Source organism: Sphaeramia orbicularis, chromosome 7, assembly GCF_902148855.1.
Source record: "Sphaeramia orbicularis chromosome 7, fSphaOr1.1, whole genome shotgun sequence".
Lineage (NCBI taxonomy): Eukaryota > Metazoa > Chordata > Actinopteri > Kurtiformes > Apogonidae > Sphaeramia > Sphaeramia orbicularis.
The window spans coordinates 39,457,428-39,477,946 of record NC_043963.1 but is presented as its reverse complement, the minus strand read 5'-3'; the positions used below and the strand labels follow the sequence as shown (position 1 = coordinate 39,477,946).

At 37.8% G+C, this 20,519-nt stretch overlaps 1 protein-coding gene and 1 long non-coding RNA gene across 2 annotated transcripts in view; one reads left to right on the top strand and one right to left on the bottom strand.

Moving 5' to 3' along the window:
* Window positions 1–11,486, bottom strand: part of ntsr1 (neurotensin receptor 1 (high affinity)) — a 98,043-nt gene extending 86,557 nt beyond the window's left edge. Inside the window, exon 1 of the mRNA XM_030137778.1 lies at window positions 10,720–11,486. Within this exon, the coding sequence (XP_029993638.1) occupies window positions 10,720–11,388 (669 nt within the window). The 5' untranslated portion in view covers window positions 11,389–11,486. The remainder of the gene's footprint in view (window positions 1–10,719) is intronic.
* Window positions 2,277–20,286, top strand: LOC115421833 (uncharacterized). Its single transcript, XR_003935755.1, has 3 exons — window positions 2,277–2,288; window positions 16,800–16,811; window positions 20,184–20,286. It is a non-coding gene; the product is annotated as an uncharacterized LOC115421833 (long non-coding RNA).
* Window positions 20,287–20,519: the final 233 nt, after the last annotated feature.

The following is a 20,519-nucleotide window of genomic DNA, read 5'->3' as shown; positions in this document are numbered from 1 at the left end:
TATTGTTGTTGAGTACTGTTGCATGTCCCTGTGGTCTCTCTTAATCCTTTAAACCCTCAGACGTTATTTCAGGTAAGCATGCTGCTGTGAATTTGCATCTGTTTCAGTGTCATAAAAGCTGCTGTGAGTATGTGTTTGTGTTCCTTTTGTTCAGTGGTTTTATTTTACTGTGTGTTTTAAGTTCAAAACTGGGTGGAATAACAGAAAAAGACAAAGAGAGGAATTGAAGTTTGACAGATTTTTACTAAATAAGGCACTCAGAATGTACATCACTAAGAGATTTAGGATGTTGAACATGAACTGTGAACTGGAACAAACTGAACAACAACAAGGATTTGAATTTTGGACTTTGGATTTTGGATTGAACTTTTTTTTTTTTTTTTTTTTGAATCGGTCCAGCTGCTTTTTAGCACCTGGTTGAACTCCAAAAAGCATTTACATCATAACTCAGGAAAAACACAGTAAAAAAAAAAAAAAAAAAAGAACAATCACAACAACACTGCAAACAACAGTAAAAACAAAAAAAATGACAAGGAAAACGGTATAATTAAAAAAAAAAAGCCCAAAGCCATCTATTTTTATAGCGAGTCTGTCTCACTCACTGTTCTGTGTTTTGCCCCCTCATTTCATAGGCAGCAGGGGGTGAACTGAGCATGCTCAGATGTCTATGGCAAGCCTAAAGTCTATTCTATCCGTGCATTTTGAAATGTTTCCTGTTGAGCAAACAGTTGAATTTTTATGAAGCTTGATTATGGTGATCTACTGTACAGACATGCAGCTACCTCCATTTTGAGGAGCCTCGTTTCAGTATATCATGCTTCTTTACATTTTATTTCTAATGCAAAATCTCTCACTCACCACTGCATTCTCTATGACTTAGTGGGCTGGACATCATTAACCATCCATGGACAAAAACACTGGTTTGTGTTCATCTATAAAGCTCTGCTGGGGAAACTCCCAAAATACCTCAGTAATCTTCTGTCTGTTAGCTCTAGTAGTTTTCATTTATGTTCCTCCAAGTGGTTGCTTTTGACTGTTCCCCGAGTTCTGACAGACTTCGGAAAAACAGCATTTTCCTTCCATGCACTATGGTCATGGAATTATCTTCAAAAAAAACTGTAAAACTACATACATTCATTTCTATTAATGATTTTAAAACTATCATGAAGAATGCAGTGAAGGAGGAATGTCACTGTTTTTCTTGATGCCATTATGGTTGAATAGTTGTTATTGTGTTTTATTGTTCATTGTGTATCATGTTTTATGTTGTTTGGACTTCAGCTACTACCTTGGCCAGGTCTCCCTTACAAAAGAGATTCCTAATCTCAATGGGACTTCCTGATTAAATAAAGGTAAAATGAAAAAAATAAAAATAAATCATACATACAGAACGCTCACCACAGACACTTCACGGGCTAAAGCAGGGGTCACCAATCCTGTTCCTCGAAGGCCGGTATCCTGCATGTTTTAGATATTTCCCTCTTCCCGCACACCTGACAGTCATTATCAGGCTTCTGCAGAGCTTGATGATAGGCTTATGGTTTGAATCAGGTGTGTTGGAAGAGGGATACATCTAAAACAAGCAGGATACCGGCCCTCGAGGACCAGGATTGATGACCCCTGGGCTAAAGGGTTAAGCGACAAAACTTTAATATATTATAATAGTAGGGATGCACCAATTCGATACCAGTATCGGGCATCGGCTCCGTGTGTGTACTCGTATTCGTACTTATAAAAGTAATCCGATACAAATGCACTGATACCACTTACGGCCGTGTGACATTCACAGTTCAGTGCAGCAGGTACACGGCGGTGGAATAATGTGTGGGGAGTGTGAAGAGTGTGGAGATTTTTCAAAATAAATGACAGAGAAAAAAGTAACGCTGACTGCAAGTAAGGTTAAAGACACAGACGAAACAGTTCAGTCGTACATTCCACCTGTTTTCCAGGTGCTCACGGATGCGTACCCAGATGGAGAATACCAGCGGGAATCGTGGAGGTAGAGGATCTGTTCAAAGAGCGACTGTGTGAGTTAGTGAAAAACTACTGATAGATTTATGACAACTACCCAGGGCTAGGCCAGGAGGTATGGAGCAGTGCGGACCGCCGCCAGTGGAAGTTAAAATGAAACTTATCACTCATTTCTCTTTTCTCTACCTGCTGAAGCTTCACTTTTACACCTTACTAGTGAAAACGCTACAATATTAGTATCACATTAGTGTTACCTCTGTCATCTCCATGTTTGTTATTACTGACTTTCTTCTTCTCAAAAAACTTTACTCTTCTTAGTGGTACTTGTCCAGTATGATTAATTAAGAGCGGCGCCCCCTGGGGGATTAATTGAGAAACGCTCATTCCAACATATTAAATGTCAGTAGCAGCACCTTTTTCCAGTCAGACTAATGACAACGACAATAAAGGACACTTACAAATGGAACTAAGAACTGGAATGGGATTATTAAGTACTCATATCGGTACTCGGTATCAACAATACTCATACTCGTACTCGTACTCAATCTGGAAAAAAGTGGTATTGGTGCATCCCTATATAATAGCAACTAAAATTAAATTGAACTCATTTTACAAATAATGCATTGTTGTGCTCAGTCTATCAGATTGCAGAGTTTAAAGTTGTGAGTCGGTCCATGTACAGACAATGATCCTGTGTGCGGTCTATCAAATGGACAAAATGACAAAATGATATATGAGTTAGAAACTGGCCAAACCTCATGATGGTAAAGTCTGTGTGCCATCATGACGGGGCAGACAATTTCAACCCACAATGAAAGTACATTTCTGTAAGTCTTCCTCTGCTGGAGCAATCTTGCTTCTTTGCAGTACAAATTTTTCCTGCTGCACAAACAACATGACCCTGTGGAACCTCAGCAGAGACTCCTGAACAGCGGGGGACTAAGTGCAATGACAGCAAACAAGCCCACAGGTAGACATGCCAAGGAAAGTGCACACAAGAGCACTGGCTAAACGCAAACCATGCAAAATGTAAATTCACTGGAAATATCTCAGAAGTCTGGGAGTGCACAGAGTTAACTTTGCTTTCAGTTTGCCTGCATCATACAGCCTTGACAACGACAAAACAGCTCTTCAGCTCAATATGTTAATTCGTCTTCTCCCTCACTCATACATTGTCCCTATTCTTTCACACTGAAACTCTGTCTTTGGAAATCTTACAATGCATCATACTAACACTAAAAGGAAAAGCTCGATTTATTGATGAACAAGCTCATACTAATGGTGCAGTCTTACAGTGTAGTTACCCATGCTAACTAGCCTGTGGTGGCTAATACATCAGCCAACCAGAACAGAAGGATGATTCATTTTTGAAAGGGCTGAAAATATCATGTGTTTTTATGTCTCTCATTTTTGTACACCTCTAGTGATTGCATGAATAACATACACCAGGTAAGGTTAAATCAGGACAATCATTAAAAGCAGGGATAGATATGGCACAGTGTTTTTGTGTCATATCTATGTATTGAGCCATAACTCTGGACTTGCTCACAGGAGACCAGTGTTCGTGTTTGTTTCAGACCAACATGGTGGTAAATGCTAAGATTTTTTTTTTGTAAATGTTTGTCATTTAAGTGTCTTATTGTAGCCCTGACCAAGGTGTTTTTTGTGCTTAGTCAGCCTTCTCACAGCTTAAATACAACAGTTCTGTATGAATTTTAATGATATCTGTTATAATTTTTTGCATCTAAAGCTGGGGCGGCAATAAGAGGGGGGTAAACACGACAAATTCATGGGGCCTAGCATTTGTAGGGGGCCCATAGTTCAGAGGAGGGGGTCCAGTGGATACAGGCTAAACATTGTGAAAATTTTGTGTAAAATCTGCTGTATAAGAGAGGCATAGAAGTCGGGAATCGGACGTTAAAAGCATGTTAAGTTTCAGTTTTGTTTTTACGCTAGCGCAAGTGACGTTATGTATGGACTGCCCCCCACCCCCGCTCCAACAGATCGACAAGATACTGAATTGTATGAAAGGAACCACAATGTTTAACTTTCATGGGGCCCAGAATTGGTAGCGACACCCCTGATCTAAAGTACAAGGTGTCCACAAAGTCTCTTTACAATTAAAAAGATTTAACAGCAAAACAAAAGCAATTGATGAGATATGTTAATCAGATTTATTCAATATACTTTATTCACATTGTAGGATCATGTACAATCAAATCATTGGTCCATTTTTCTTCAATGAGAGATCAATTACGGCAAATGTTGACCTTTGACCTTTAAACTGAATGTGTCACCACAACTGGGTGACCTTCAACCAAACATCCTTTTCCAGGTAGATGGTGCACCACCACATTAGGGACTGCATGTTGGTGGGTTCCTAAATCTAACATTTCCAGACCAGTGGATTGGAAGGGATGGTTCAATTCCCTGGACACCTCGTTCACCAGATATCACTGCCATGGATTTCCTTCAGTGAGGTTATGCTAAAGATATCGTGTATCAAACAAAGACACAGGACATCAACGGCCTGAAGATAAAGATCACTGATGTCACTGACCAGTGATGCTACATCTGTCACTCAAGCCCTGAAGCCTGTATTGAGTAAAGGGGGCATTTCCAAATAAAGCCTGTCTCTAGGTCTGTATCGTTTTTCAGAATATCACATGACAAAATACAAACGAGGCTGAAATCATGTGACTGCCTCATTATGCGATTCAATTTGCTTTATCGGTCCCCTTTAAGAGAATGTTTTCTAATTCTAAAGCTGGGGAAGTTATATCAAAAAGATGGAATTGCCTGAGCCCCAACGCTGTCAATTTTTTTTTTAAATTCCTGAATAAAAATCAATAAAGCACCCCCAATTGTCCACCCAACTTGCCAAATCTCAAATATATCCCAGTCACACAAGCACTTTCTGTAACTGTTTATCCACATATACAGCCACATATTATACACAATACCTTATTGATATAGCCCACCACAGCTGATCTATTGACACTGTGATATACCACCAATATTACTTCATTGATTACCATGATATGGACAGATTTATTTCATCTGGCTTTACAAAACCTCAAATAGAGATTTTGGCATAATACTTGAATAATTATATGAAGAGTTCCACAAGCCCACATATCACATACCAGGAGATATCAGTATTCCCAAATGAGCTGTTAAACGGGGCTTTGTCTGATCAGGCTTTTGGTGAAGCAGTTGGCCAGAAAGATTTGACACATTCATGGGGCCTCATCACACCATCACTACAACTGACACCACTGATGAGGTTATGATACAGCCAACATGGAAACAAATCCAGTACCATCTGGATGTCCTTCATGTAACTAATAGTGCCCTTATAGAGGTGGATTAAATGAGACAAAAAAAAAACAAAAAACAACTTCAATATCTGTTTTTGATTTTGTAATAATTTCCATAGATTTGTCTATTCATTTGCTTTTATAAATAAATTTGTTCAGTTGTAAAGAAACTTTATGGATACACTGTAAAATTTGGAAGGAATTGGTAATCAACCTGTTTAGATATAGGGAAGACAAAAAAAAATAGCCAACAATTAAAATTTTTTGCAAGAGACTGATTTAGTAAACACATTTTATTCCATCTTGTATGCATTTATCATTCAGTGCAGTGCTCAGTAGAACCTATAGGTCTTATATTTTCATCATCAATGATGCTTTATAATGATGCAACAATTGAAAAACAGGCAAATTTCACCCATAAAGACCCAGTGCTACTTTTGTGGTAGTTCCCAAATGTATTTTTCTCTCTATTTTAACCTTTCTTAAGCGACTTATCACCATTTATTCTAATATTATCCTCTGTATTTTGGTTTCTTTCAGTGAAAATCAGGTGTTTTACTATTTTTAATTTACTGATCATAAAAAGCTCAAATCAAAGTTGAAGGTTATTATATGAAAAACAGTGAAAACTGAAGAAAGAGGTCCTTTTTCATTAAAATATATAATTAACTGAACATAAACCAAATGTGTCCATCCACTGTCATTGATCCAACTCCATGGGTTTTACTGGTGAATTACTGGTGGTGGTTGTAGAAGATGACGGTGTTTCCATGTTCACTGCGGAGCCCCTGAATGTCCAAATGGGTCATATCTGATGACCATGAAAAGATGACAAACTGTATTTTACATCAATTATTTACATGTATTGATGGGATTAATGGATCAACAGGTATTAAACATTTTAGATCAGTAGATAGTTTTGGTCGCCGGTGGAGGTTTGGGTCTTAACGGTTTAGTACAGTGGTTCCCAACCTTTTTTGACTCAAGACTCCATTTAACATCATAAATTTCTGGCAACCCCAGACATTCAAAACGGAGGCTTTTTTTTCCTCCTAAAATTAATTTGTTTTTGATCATGTAATAGTTTTCTATACTATGTTGCAAATAAACATTAATTTTAGATGACATTTAGTCTATATAATGTATATTATTATGGACGGAGGCAGAAAAGCCAGGTGTAGATTACTGCACAAAGTGAGAATTTTATTTTCCTTGGTCAGGATATGTACAGTCAGTCCAGCTTGGATTTACAAGGTTGACAATTAATACTGAACAAACAATAACTCAAACTATGAATTATGAAAGAGTTGCAGCATCTGAAACCGACCACAATGAACATTTGAAAGATAAACAGTACCACAGTGCTTCAGTTTCAGCTTCAGAGTTTGTCATGTCTTTTATGTATTGAGATTGTCACTCTCAACTCACCATATATATTTTATTAGTTTTTTTTTTTTTTTTTATCAATTATTAGAAATTTCAGGTGACCCCATTTGAATTCCAGGTGACCCCATGTGGGGTTCCGACCCCAAGGTTGAAAAACACTGGTTTAGTAAACAAGATGAACCAGCAGATGTTTGAGTGCAATAGAAACAGTGATTGTTTTGTAGATGTTTTTTTTGCACAGAGCACGGTAGTTTGGGGCTCCGGCTAACTGAGCTGAGGCAGTGTTAGTTTCGAAAAGTTCATCCACCTGTACAAAGGTACACCACAGCCTCTCCTCCATTACTTGAACCTACATGTCATTTAATCCCTTTAACTCCAGTTTCCCACACAAATGCACACCCCGTCTTTCCCCTTGGTGCCACTCTCTGCTGTGAGTGTTTAGGGACTCTCCATAGCAGCACGAGAACAAAGGTCAGAGCATCTTATACACACACACACACACACACTATAGAATGTCATCACAGAAATTTTATCCTTCACCAGAACAGTGTTGAGATTCCTCCAATAATGTCCCCTGACTCAACTTATTTATTGTTCTTGTCTTCACATCATGTGAAAAGATCAACACAGACTAAACTAGACTAAAGGGATTTCTTGTATAGGGTGTGGGAAAAATGTTTCTTTATGGTCTCGGTATGTACTGGAGCCTTGATCATGAATGCCAATAGCTTCAGTGAAAGCGTAGGAAGACAGGAAATGTTCGCCTTGGTGCCGCTTCAGCTACTTAATATCAGGATGGGGTGATGAGAAGAAAGAGAGAGAGATGGAGAAGAAAAAACAAAAACATGACATGAAGCAGATATAGGAAAAAGATGAGGGTAATGGATGGGAACAAATGGGTCCGATGTTGGGGAAAAAAACAGAAGAGGCACATGAGAAACTGAAGCAGATGACAGTAATGATGACCATGATGACTATGATGTCACAAAAGATGAAAACTAACAGACACATGGCCTCATGTGGTTTTCCAATTTCCTTTTAAGTGGAGCCAAATGCCTGCATTGTTATGACCGAGCATTCACACACAGTCCTCCAGCTTGAAGCAAACCATGTCACTTAACTATTTCATGTTTTAATGCAGCTCCAACACCCAAATCTGCTGGGCATCTGAATGGAAGCCAGTGCGCTTTGTAAAAAAGCAACGCCAGGGGTAAGAGTTACAGATTGGCATAATCTCCCACTTGCACAGTCACACTATTTGTCATGAGGAGCAGAGGGGGCTGTGCAGAGGCATAAGCACGTCTGTAGCTCTATAGTTCTGCCTCCTTGTTTTTCTCTCTGACTCTTACTCTTAACCCATAAAGACCCAGTGCTACTTTTGGACTGTTCCCAAATGGTTTTTCTGTAGATTTAACCTTTCTTACATGATTTATCAGCATTTATTGTAATATTATTCTCTGTATTTTGCATTTTCTCAGTGAAAATCATGTATATTCTGATATTTAATTTATTGATCATGTAGATGTTCATAAAAGTTCAGAGCCAATTAACCCTCCTATTATCTTCAAATATTATTAACACATTTTACAATGATTTTGACACATTTTGACAATGATTTGCGTAAAATTGTTGACCACATTTTTGTCAGGCAATTTGTTAATTATTAATATTAGTAATAATAATAATAATAATAATAATAATAATAATAATAACAATAATAATAATAATATTAATAATAATAATAATAATAATAATAATAATAATAATAATACTTGAGATGATCATTTTAGATGGGAGGCATGTGTAGTTCAAATTTGATTGATTGAGTGATTTAATTGGTTTTCCCCTGTAAGTCGCTTTGGAAAAAAGCGTCTGCCAAATGCGTAAACATAAACATAAACATAGTTGGAAAGACTTGGGTGTGATCAACTCCAAGCCTACACTGACTTCCTCATTTTGGCAGGAGTTCATAAGTTAAGTTGTTTCCCACATGCCCACACCACCAGAAGTATCAAAGTTCTGGTGGGAGTAGTTGTTTTTTCCATCCCCCTGGTGTGGATCAACTGAAAAGTATCACCTCTGCACCTGCAGGTGTGGGTTTGTTAGGTCACAGACACACTAGTTTTACACAGCTAAAACAGCCTGGGGTCAAACTGACCTCAGAGGAACACCAATACGTGCAATGTGTGTTCAGCACAGTGAAAAAATAGGATCATGATAATTTTATGCTAATCACTTGTCCCCATTAAATTAGGAAAAGTCATAAAATATGAAGCCAAAAAAAAAAAAAAAAAAAAATCACATATTACATAAACATTGAATGGGGTCAAATTGACCCCAAGGATAAAACAAGTGTTTTTATCAGAAACACAGAAAACTGAAGAAAAAGTGACTTTTTAAGCCAAGATATCAATAACTGAATGCACAAATAAGCATCTCCATCCACCGTCATTGATCCAACTCCGTGGGTTTTACTGGTGAATCAATGTTGTAGAAGATGACAATGATTCCATGTTCGCCTCTGAACGTCCAAATGGGTCATATCTGATGACCATGAACAGATGACAAACTGTATTTTACACCAATTCTTTACCTGTATTGATAGGATTAATGGATCACAAATCATTAAACATTTTAGATCAGAATGCTTTTGGTCACCAGTGGATGTTTGAGTCTTAAAGCCAGAAAGTTCATGTTTCTGACTGTTATTTTCCTTGGACTTGAGAATCATTGCCCAGTTCATCTGATCTCTTTATTTAAGCCTCTCCTGAGGGTCACCAGTCCACAATTCCTCTTGAGTTCATCAGTATGTCATGTTTTAACCCATACAGACCCAAACATTCACTGTTGACAAAAGGCATCTACTGATCTAAATGGCTGATCCACTAATTCTATCAATCCATGTTAATAATTGGTGTAAAATAGTTTGTCATCTTTTCATGGTCATCAGGTATGACCCATCTGGATGTTCAGAGGCTCCATAGTGAACATGGAAACATCGTCATCTTCTACAACATTGATTCATCAGTAAAACCCATGGAGTTGGATCAATGACAGTGGATGGACACACTTGGTTTACATTCATATTTTACTGAGAAAGTCACTTTCTCTTCTTGATACAATAACTTTTGACTTTACTCTGAGCTTTTATGAACATCTACATGATGAGTCAATTAAACAGGAAATTAGATCATTTTCACCTGAAAAAATGCAAAATTCAGAGGATAATTTTATCATAAATGGTGATAAATCACTTAGGAAAGATTAAATAGAGAGAAGGGTCAGGGGCAGGGTTAGGGTTACAGTTTACTTGCAATACATACGAATTAATGACATTCTTGTGGTTCAAACACGTTCTATACATGAAATCTCCTGGTATTACCCCTGGTATTATTCAAATTTTACGACAAAAGTCACTTCTTAGTTGTTGTTTTTTTTTTTTTGATAGAATAACTTCTGACTTTACTCTGAGCTTTTATGAACATCTACATGATCAGTCAATTAAACAGGACAATAGATGACTTCCACCAGAAAAAATGCAGAATTCATTAGATTATTATGTAATAAATGGTGATAAATCACTTAGGAAAGGTTAAATGGAGGGAAAAATTCACTTGGGAACCGTCACAAGTCACACTTATGGGTTAATTTTGCATCCTGGCTGTTGTCGATGTCAGTGGCAGGGCAACTCTTTGTTCATTTCCTGAAATTAATGTTAGTGCAATCAAGAGTCATTACAGCCAACCCGCTGGTTACATGTTTTTAATATCCTTATAATGACTTATTAGAAAGGGCTTATTTAGATCCGCAGTCAAAGCGGTGCTTCCGTTTCTCAGCATAAATTCAAGTCAAAGTCAACAGGTGCTTATAAGTGTTTGTTTTAGACTCAGATGTTCTGGAATTAACAGATAGAACATCCCAGAAATTACCCCTCTGTGAGATGGTGACTGTAATGACCGGTGCGTAAAGAGATCCACCTACACGCGCGTTACGCAGACGCATACCAGAGAACAGACCCCTTTTTTTTTTTTCTGGCACCCACCTGGAGGACCGTCTTCATGGTGACAGGAGAGACAGTAGTGGTGCATATCTTCTCTCCGTTCCGCATCGCCTGGCCCATGATGAAGAGCATGGGGACGGCCAGCGCAAAAGACAGCAGCCACATGGCGCTGATCAGCTTCTTGGTGCGGCTGCGGGACATGATGCTCTTGGCTTTGAACGGGTGGCAGATGGCCATGTAGCGCTCCACGCTCAGACTGGCGATGTTAAGAGCCGTGGCATAGGAACAGCTGTCCCGGAGAAAGTAGTAACCTCTGCACACCGCGTCTCCGAACACCCACGGGTGATGGAACCAGATGAAGTTGTAGAGCTCGATAGGCATGGACAGGATGAGGATAAGCAGGTCCGAGATGGCGAGGCTGGCCAGGTGATAGTGCACGGTGCTCTGGAGGTTCTGCAGGGTCTTCTTGGTCAGCAGGGTGTACAGGGTGATGGAGTTCCCCAGTGAACCCACGGCGAACAGAGCCACGTAGATAACAGTGACTATCACCTTAGAGTAGATGTCCGTGTTGACTTCCAAGTCCTCCTCATCCGATTTCTCAGAGCTGGTGCCGTTAGGAAAAGACAGCAGAGAGTTATTCCCAAACAGTCTCTGAGCCAGGGCGCCCAGGCCGACCCAGTCCCCCCCCAACAGCGTGGAATTTATTTCCATAGTGGCTTTTTGTTGTTGTTGTTGTTGTTGTTGTTGTTTTACTCCTGATCACATGGGAGTGAGGACCGTGTAAAGTTCGTGGACACTGGTTGCAGAGCGCAGAGGACTGATCCAGTATCTGACAGTGTGGAGGAGACCAGCTTTTATATTTGGCACGTCAGAAGGCGTGCGTCCTATTGGATCCACGGCGATGACGCACGGTCATTCACAGCAAGGACCACTTGCTTTTTTATCCGTTCACCTTGAAGAACAAAAAAAAAAAATAAAAAATCACATAACACATGTTGAAAGACGCTTCTAATTTTAACTGCACTTTCTCAAAGCCGTTAATTTGCCACAGTCGGTTCCTATTTTGACTCTTTTTTTTTTTTTTTTTTTTCTCTCAACTCCCAGAACTCCGTGTGCGCGTTCGTGTTTGTGCGCATCTAGTGTCTCTCCCACATACAGGCAGCGAACTGCAAAGAAATAATGTTAAGCGACAGCTGGAGCCCCACTACAATGGAGCAGAGTGTTTTAGAGGCTGCCGCAGAAGTAGTGTCTTCAGCTTAAATGACCCAGTCTTGGTGTGAAGAAATATTATCACCGGACATCCAGAGGGAACATTTCACTGTAATGGTTACTTTATGCAGCTGCTACTGCTGGGACCAATGTTGCAAAACAGGTCCTCCTCCTCCTCTCTGACACACAGTGTTTTCAGACCATGCCTAATACCCATCAGTACAGCTTGAGAAGTGAATACACTGTAAAAAAAAAAAAAAAAAAAAAAAAAAAATCCTGTTGTTTCTACGGAAAAAAACTGGCAGCTGTGGTTTCCAGAACAATACTGTAAAAAACACATCCAACTGTAAACATATTTATGGAGTAACATGTAGATTTAACATTTTAAGCATGTAGATTTAACACTGGATTTATATGGTAAACGGACTGCACTTATTTAGCACATTTTCTACACCTTCATGGCGTCCAAAGAACTTTCCAAATCCACCAGGTCTGACTGGGAGCAATTCAGAGTTCAGTGTCTTCCATGGACACTTTGACATATGGACAGTCAGAGCCAGGATTCGAACCACCAACCCTTTGGTTATTGGATGATCTACTCTACCAACTCTACCAACCCATGAATTTACAAATTTAAAATGTTACATTTTTTTTAAATGTTTACTTTTTTTAATAACTTTTTATATCTATCTATCTATCTATCTATCTATCTATCTATCTATCTATCTATCTATCTATATATATATATATATATATATATGTATGTATGTATGTATGTATATAAAAAAGCAAATATGCCGTTATTTCAACATTATGGTCTTGCAATTTAAACGGCACCACATTGTATTTCAATTTACAGTTTTACTTTCTAAAAACAATAGAAATACATAATTTCTTCATACTCTTCCTGTAAAAACGACAGCTATATTTGATTCAATCGTTAACACAAAAATCTCTTCAAATAAACAACTTTGCATTGTATTGTCACTTACAGTTTTTTTATGTTGCAATTTTACAACTTTTTGGTGTTAATTCTACAATCATTTTTTATAGTGTACACGTACAGGGGTTGGACAAAATAATGGAAACACCTTCACCTCAAGATGATAATGCCCCAATCCATACAGCTAGAATTGTTAAAGAATGGCATGAGGAACATTCTAATGAAGTTGAGCATTTCGTATGGCCGGCACAGTCCCCAGACCTCAACATTATTGAGCATTTAGGGTCAGTTTTAGAGATTCAAGTAAGACGTCGATTTCCACCGCCATCATCTCTAGAAGAGTTGGAGGGTATTCTAACTGAAGAATGGCTTAAAATTCCTTTGGAAACAATTCACAAGTTGTATGAATCAATACCTCGGAGAATTGAGGCTGTAATTGCCGCAAAAGGCGGACCTACACCATATTAAATTATATTTTGTTGATTTTTTAAGGTGTTTCCATTATTTTGTCCAACCCATGTACATTATATATTTTAACTCCGTTGTTGTACATGTTCTCAGCATTGAACATTTATAATCATATGCATTTGTTGCCTGCATGTAGGCTCCAGCTTAAGCCTTTGCCTCCATTTCTCTTTCTGTACATGCTGCAGTGGACCCTATCATTTATCTTTCCACTGAGGGATTTTGCTTTCTACAAAGTACCCGCTGGTCATATTCTTCAGACAGACAAAATGCCCTTCTTCTTAAATAGGAAATCTAATTTTTCTGGCCCCGGGGGCAATGTCACTTACATAGTTTAATGTATTTGGCTGACAGGATGTCACAAAGGAATAAAATATATACCATTACTTGTAATGACTGTCAGCTGGACACTGTTTGGCCTATCTCCAGCCATCACAGAAGAATAAGTGGATGCTATACTATCGCTGCAGTACTCTACATGGTGTTTACTGGGCTACAGGATGTCTTTTGGCTAATGGTTTTTCCTTATCTCATCCACTTCCCAAAAGGGGTCAATGGGGTGGTTAGGTTAAAAATGAAAAGACAACAACACTCACATGTCATTTATTTTACTGTCCTGCAGTTCAAGGGTTTTATTTTGAAGTGTGTATCCAGGGTGTTGGCTTTTTGTTCACATTTCCTTTTCACTGTGCATCAGCAGAAGCATTCAACTAAACGTCCAACATAGAACAAAAAAAAAACATGTTTCACAGATGAGTCTGTCTCTTCTGTGTGCCTCAAGTGGCAAAATTAAATGTGTTGCATGACTGAGAATATACTTGCCTCTGGGCAGTTAAAGGCATATTTCCTAAAATCCAGTTTTTCTGAAATTAAAAAAAAAAAGAAAAAGAAAAAAAAAAAAGAAAAGAAAAGCTGGTGCACTTAGACTGTCTTGTCTGGGTTTTTGAGGAGATATAAGGGAGTGGCTGCTAGAAAAAATAACAGACCACACACCAAATTAAACCCCACGGTCAACGTAAACTGACCGTGTGACAAACTGTTCACATAATTTCTTTACCTGACAGCAGCAATGGAACTTAATTATTGTTTGGCTGAAGCACTGACGATCTGCTATCTAATCTGAATTCCACATTTGCAGCCATTTCCTTTGGAACTTAAAGCAAACATGCCCGGCCCAGTCTATGCATTAAATATAGCCATGCACCCCAGTGTCAAGACCTCAATGTGAGGGAAACTTAATGAGCCAGGAGGAAACAAAGGAGGACAGTTTAAGTCATTAACAGATACAGTAATTATGTCACTGCTGGACTTAAGAAGAGTGTGTGAATAAAGGATGGAGTTCAGTTTTGACATTTGTGACAGTAACAGCCATGAATTAAACCAAGGTCAAATGACCACACCAAGCACCATCAACACATCAGGTAAAACATATGTTCATTTATAACCCCACAACGGGGAGGCGAGGGGGATTGTCTTTGGTTTGTTTGTATGTTTCTTTCTTTGTTTGCTAACACTTTAGCAACAAAAATATTGGTTGAATTCATACCAAATTGGGTTTATAGATTGTCAGTGACCCAGAATAGATGTCATTACATTGTGGGAAACGTAGGTCAAAGTTAACTTTTTATTTATGTTATTTTATTTGATTTGATTTGATTATTTAGCAGGGACACACATCAATCAACATTTCTGTAAATGTGCCAGTATTTGCTAAAAAGCAATTTTTCAACTGTTGTCCCTGGGTAAGATGTAAAGTGCCAGCATTCATAAAATAAGAAACATTTTAAAAGTTAAGGCTACCCCCACACATTTCATAGCATTAGTTCACATACCCAGTTAACCTTTAAGTACTAATACAAACACCTGGAGAGACATTGGTGCATGGGCAGGTGGTCATTGCAGCGCAAAACAGAGGAAATATGATTCCAGTGATGATGAATATGAACAGTTTACCTGGTTGTGAGCAGCTCTTGTTAGTGAGGTGCAGTAGTGCAGATTATCTGGGCACATGAGAGAAAACATGTAACGTGCATCAGCAGACCTGCAGGGCTCTAGTGTGTACAATGGTGATCTGATTTCAGCCAGTTTTTAAGTTCGCTCTTGAAGGTGTTATATGAATTTTTAAATTTTTTTTTTTTTTCCCATTTACCAATAATGGGCAACATTTCACATGTCTATAAAAACATCAATTTTGTTTCAATTTACTTCAAACTTGGCACATATATAGAGGCAATTGACATGCTGACATCAGCACATGCATAGACATGATGACATCAGCTGGATCGATGCCAGAATAAGCTACAATATGTGCGAGGGGCGGGGTTTGTTGTGCCTGGCACCACTTATTTTTTTTATATTTTAGTGAAACTCACTAAATGCTTTGTACTAAACTAGGTTTCTCATTAACTTTTTTTTTATCCCAGTGTCTCTACTGTGTACACGTCATATTGTATCAACATTGGAGCTCCTGTGAGCACCAGATTTTAGCTTCAGTTTTACATCGTGAGAGAAAACACAATTGCAGTGTCTGTCTTTACATGCAGTCTATAGACAAAACAGAAGTTAACACCAGTGTGTGTCCTGTTGGGCTGATTGTTCATTTCTGTTGCTGCATCACAAGCGCCCAGGGGAGAGGGAGGTGAGAAGTGTTTAGATGGTAGCGTTCTGCAGCCTCATCTCTAGATACAAATGTCTACTAAGAACTAAACATCACACACAGAACCTTTGAATGATGACAATAAGGCAAGGCAGGTTTATTTCTATACCACATTTCATGTACAAGACAATTCAAAGTGCTTTACATAAAATATTGAAAGAATTACAGCATGGAAGCAATAAAAAGTAAATCCATGAGAAAACAAACAAACAAGCAAAAAAACAGATAAACAGATAAAAGTTTAAGCTTAAAAGAAACAGTGCAGATCTGAATGGATGAATAAAAACGCTATTCAAATGCAGCTGAGAACAGGTGGGTCTTTAACCTGGATTTAACCCTTTGATGAGAACCTTTGTCAAGATTTTTTTTCCTGAGTGATTTTATATCTCTTTAGGCATGGAAAAAACAATGTGATTGAAATTTCTTTAATGAACCTATTTTTTATGGAATTGCAAAAATGTGCACTCACCTTGACACCGTGTGTTTAATTTTTGAACCAAAGAAGCATGTATTTAAAACGCAACAACATAAAGTGATATACTGTGTGAAAACTATGAAATAAAAACACTTTAATGCAGCTAATCTGATATGTTCTCACATTTTAACATACACTAATACTAGTTTTTACTCACGTCATGGAAATAATACGCAAAAAAAAACAAAACTAGTAAGTGTCTGCTGTGTCGGATGATAAGCAAATATAACAACAAAACCCATGAATATACAAGAGAACACCTGGAGAATAACTGTCCACTGTAGTGACCAGTATGCATGAAGGGGTTAAATAAACTGAGCGTATAAATAACACTAATGATAATAAGAATAACACCAATGGCATACAGAATAGAGAATAATAATTATGTTAGAGTCTCAGAAGGTTGACTGACTTTTGTAGAATTCATCAGCTGGTTTGTAAATGACCAAACGTACTTTAATCTCATTTTACCAATTAGTATTGTGAGTTAACAAGTTATTATCTCATGCTAACAAGATGAAAAGATATTATTTTTGGGCTCTGAATTCAATCTCTGAAACCATCTAATTTCTAATAAACCTCATGAGAGCCTGTGAGGAAATACAAGACATGTTTTTTTCATCTGTAGTGACTATTGTTGCCACCTTAAATATATGGGAGGCACTGAAGGGGTGTGTTTAAGAGGAGCTTCAGTGTGATGTGATCAGTAATTAAGTTTTTAGTGTAGACAGAAAGACCTGGTCTAGTAAAAACAGATGAATATGTGGTCGGCGGTTGGTAAATTCACCCTAGATGTAAACATTTCATAACATTCATCTGTTCCCATGTCTATTATTATTACACCTTGTTTTTTTTTTATCATGATATACGTCTGCATTCTCTTTAACCCATAAGGACCAAGTGTGGCTTCTCTGACACTTCCTAAATGAATATTTCTCTCCATTTAACCTTTCCTGTGTGATTTATCACCATTTATTATAATGCTATTCTCTGAATTTTGCATTTTCCCAGTGAAAATCTCTTATTTTCTTATGTTTAATTGACTGATCACAAAGATGTTCATAAAAGCTCAGAACATCAAAACAGAAAAAAACTGAAGAAAAGGTGACTTTTACAGTGAAATATATCATTAACTGAACATAAACCAAGTGTGTCCATCCACTGTCATTGATCCAACTCCATGGTTTTTACTGGTGAATTAATGTTGTAGAAGATGACGGTGTTTCCACATTCACTACGGAGCCTCTGAACATCCAAATGGGTCATATCTGATGAATATGAAAAGATGACAAACTGTCATTTACACCAATAATTTACATGTATTAATAGAATTGGCAGATCAACAGTTTAGATCAGTAGGTTCTTTAGGGTCTTTATGGTTTAATTATGATTTTATTTTCTCTATACTTTCTTTTCTCAAAGTTTCTCTCTTTTTTTTAAACACTTTGACTTTGTTTTTCTCTGAATGTTCCAGTTATTCATGTGTAAGAATATCTAAATTTCTTTATGTGTGAAATGCATTATAAATAACCATAATGCATATCACACCAGCAAAGAGGTCAGTTCTTTTTCCATTTGCAAATCACAAATAGGATTGTGGTTGCTTAAGAGTGCTGAGGATTACAGAGAATCCATAGAAACAACCTTGAAAATTCTCCCCAAACAGTGAACTTATTCTTGGAACAGACTTTAGGGAGAATTTGATAATGTAGCATTATGTAAATGAAACCTTTAAGTATTCTTTGTGACTTTGAGAAACCCCCTCCCAGTAAACCTTCAGTATTGAGCTGTCCCTGCTGTCCTCTCCCTTATGTCTATTGATTTGATCAGTCAAGTACATATGTTCCCTCTTTTTCTTTGGTTAGATCAGTCAGTTAGGTTGACATTTTGTTTTTTTCAGTCCTGTTTCATATCAGAGTTGTATTTTGTTGGCTTCATTTCGATGCCCCTGTAGCTCTATACTTTCAGTTATCTTCAGCAGAATGTGGATGAATACATTTATGAAAGGAAATAGACCCACTTCTTTTAAAACCCAGTGTTTTGTGCCTAGAGAACAAACAAACAAGCCCAAAAAAATAGTACAAAGCCACTGGGGAGTGAAGTGAGTGGCACAGAATTATTACCAATCTACAACCTCACCACTAGATGCCACATATAAATGCTGATAATAAAATTAACCCTTTCATGCATAGTGGTCACTACAGTAGACAGCTATTCTACAGCTGTTCTCTTGTATATTCATGGATTTTGTTCGTTTAGTTTCGTATCAGCCAACACAGTGGACGCTCATTCACCACCCCATAAAATGACATTCACTCAAAAAACCAGACCCATCCATCAGATTGCCAGATGGAGAAGCGCGATTGGTCACTCCAGAGAATGCTCCTCCGGTGCTCTAGAGTTCAGTGGTGGCGTGCTTTACACCACTGCATCCGGCGCTTTGCATTGCACTTGGTGATGTATGGCTTGGATGCAGCTGCTCGGCCATGGAAACCCATTCCATGAAGCTCTCTGTGCACTGTTCTTGAGCTAATCTGAAGGCCACATGAAGTTTGGAGGTCTGTAGCGATTGATTCTGCAGAAAGTTGGCGACCTCTTCGCACTATGCGCCTCAGCATCCGCTGACCCCGCTCCGTCAGTTTACGTGGCCTACCACTTCGTGGCTGAGTTGCTGTCGTTCCCAAACACTTCCACTTTCTTATAATACAGCTGACAGTTGACTGTGGAATATTTAGGAGTGAGGAAATTTCACGACTGGATTTGTTGCACAGGTGGCATCCTATCACAGTTCCACGCTGGAATTCACTGAGCTCCTGAGAGCGACCCATTCTTTCACAAATGTTTGTAAAAGCAGTCTGCATGCCTAGGTGCTGGATTTTATACACCTGTGGCCATGGAAGTGATTGGAACACCTGATTCTGATTATTTGGATGGGTGAGCCAATACTTTTGGCGATATAGTGTATGTTGAAACAACTTTTACAAATTAAGTTGGACCCATATATTGTAAATAAGTAATAGTAACTCCAATACTTCATGTTCACTCAACATATTTACAGTTAGTTGGTTTAACAAAATTGTGTCTCGCTAAATGAACACATTTTTATTAGGTACAAATCCTTTCCATAATTTTATTACATTCATCCAACAGATAATTTTTTTGAGTGTACCATTACTGTAACTTTGCTGTTCTTGATCAACCTGATCTGCAGGAACTTGTTTGAGTAGAAATCAATTGCAAATTGCTATTAGACTCTAATTTACAGTTTTCTTAAACAAAAAGGTTTTTTTATTTATGATATCCATGAAGTAAGTAAAAACTAGTTTTAGAGTATGATAAAATATGATAAAACATCAGATTAGCTGCATTAAAAATGTTCTATTTCGTAGTTTTCACATCACTTTCTGATGATGGGTTTTAAATGCATGTCTTTGCGTCAAAAATTAAACACACGGTGATCAGCCGAGTGTACATTTTTGTAACTCCATAAATTGCATCCATTGTTTTTTTCATGCCTAAAGAGGAATAAAAATCTTGAATAAGGTTCTCATAATTCATGCATAAAGGGTTAATAATGAATGCAAAAGCTTTGTCATTTTGCAGGAATCTTAAAGATATGATGTCTCAGGGAGTTCAGTCAGCTGGAATGTAACCATAAACAGACAAAAATGTCAGAAATGCAGCCTCTGAAATCACCCAGTTTATTTTAAAGCTCAACGGAAACATGTGATATGGATTTTTTTCTTTTTTATGTACAGTTATTTATTTATTGCTTTTTATAATTTTCCATTGACATGTCCATCTTAGGCACATACAGATATTCACATACACACTGTACATTCATTTATATTTACATGTGTATGGACTCATTTTCTCACTGCATTCTGTATCTCTAATATGTCCTTTTCTCAACTGTCAGTGGAAGAAACAGTTGAAATAAAGTATTAGAAAGAACATTTAAAAAAAAACAGGTCTTGAACAATAAACATTTGGGAGTGATCATGTAGCTGTGATATGGATTTTTCAACAGTAATAAATGCTGCTGCCTTCAAAAGATGTATCTTTCTTTCTTTAATCTAAAACATGGAAAGAAA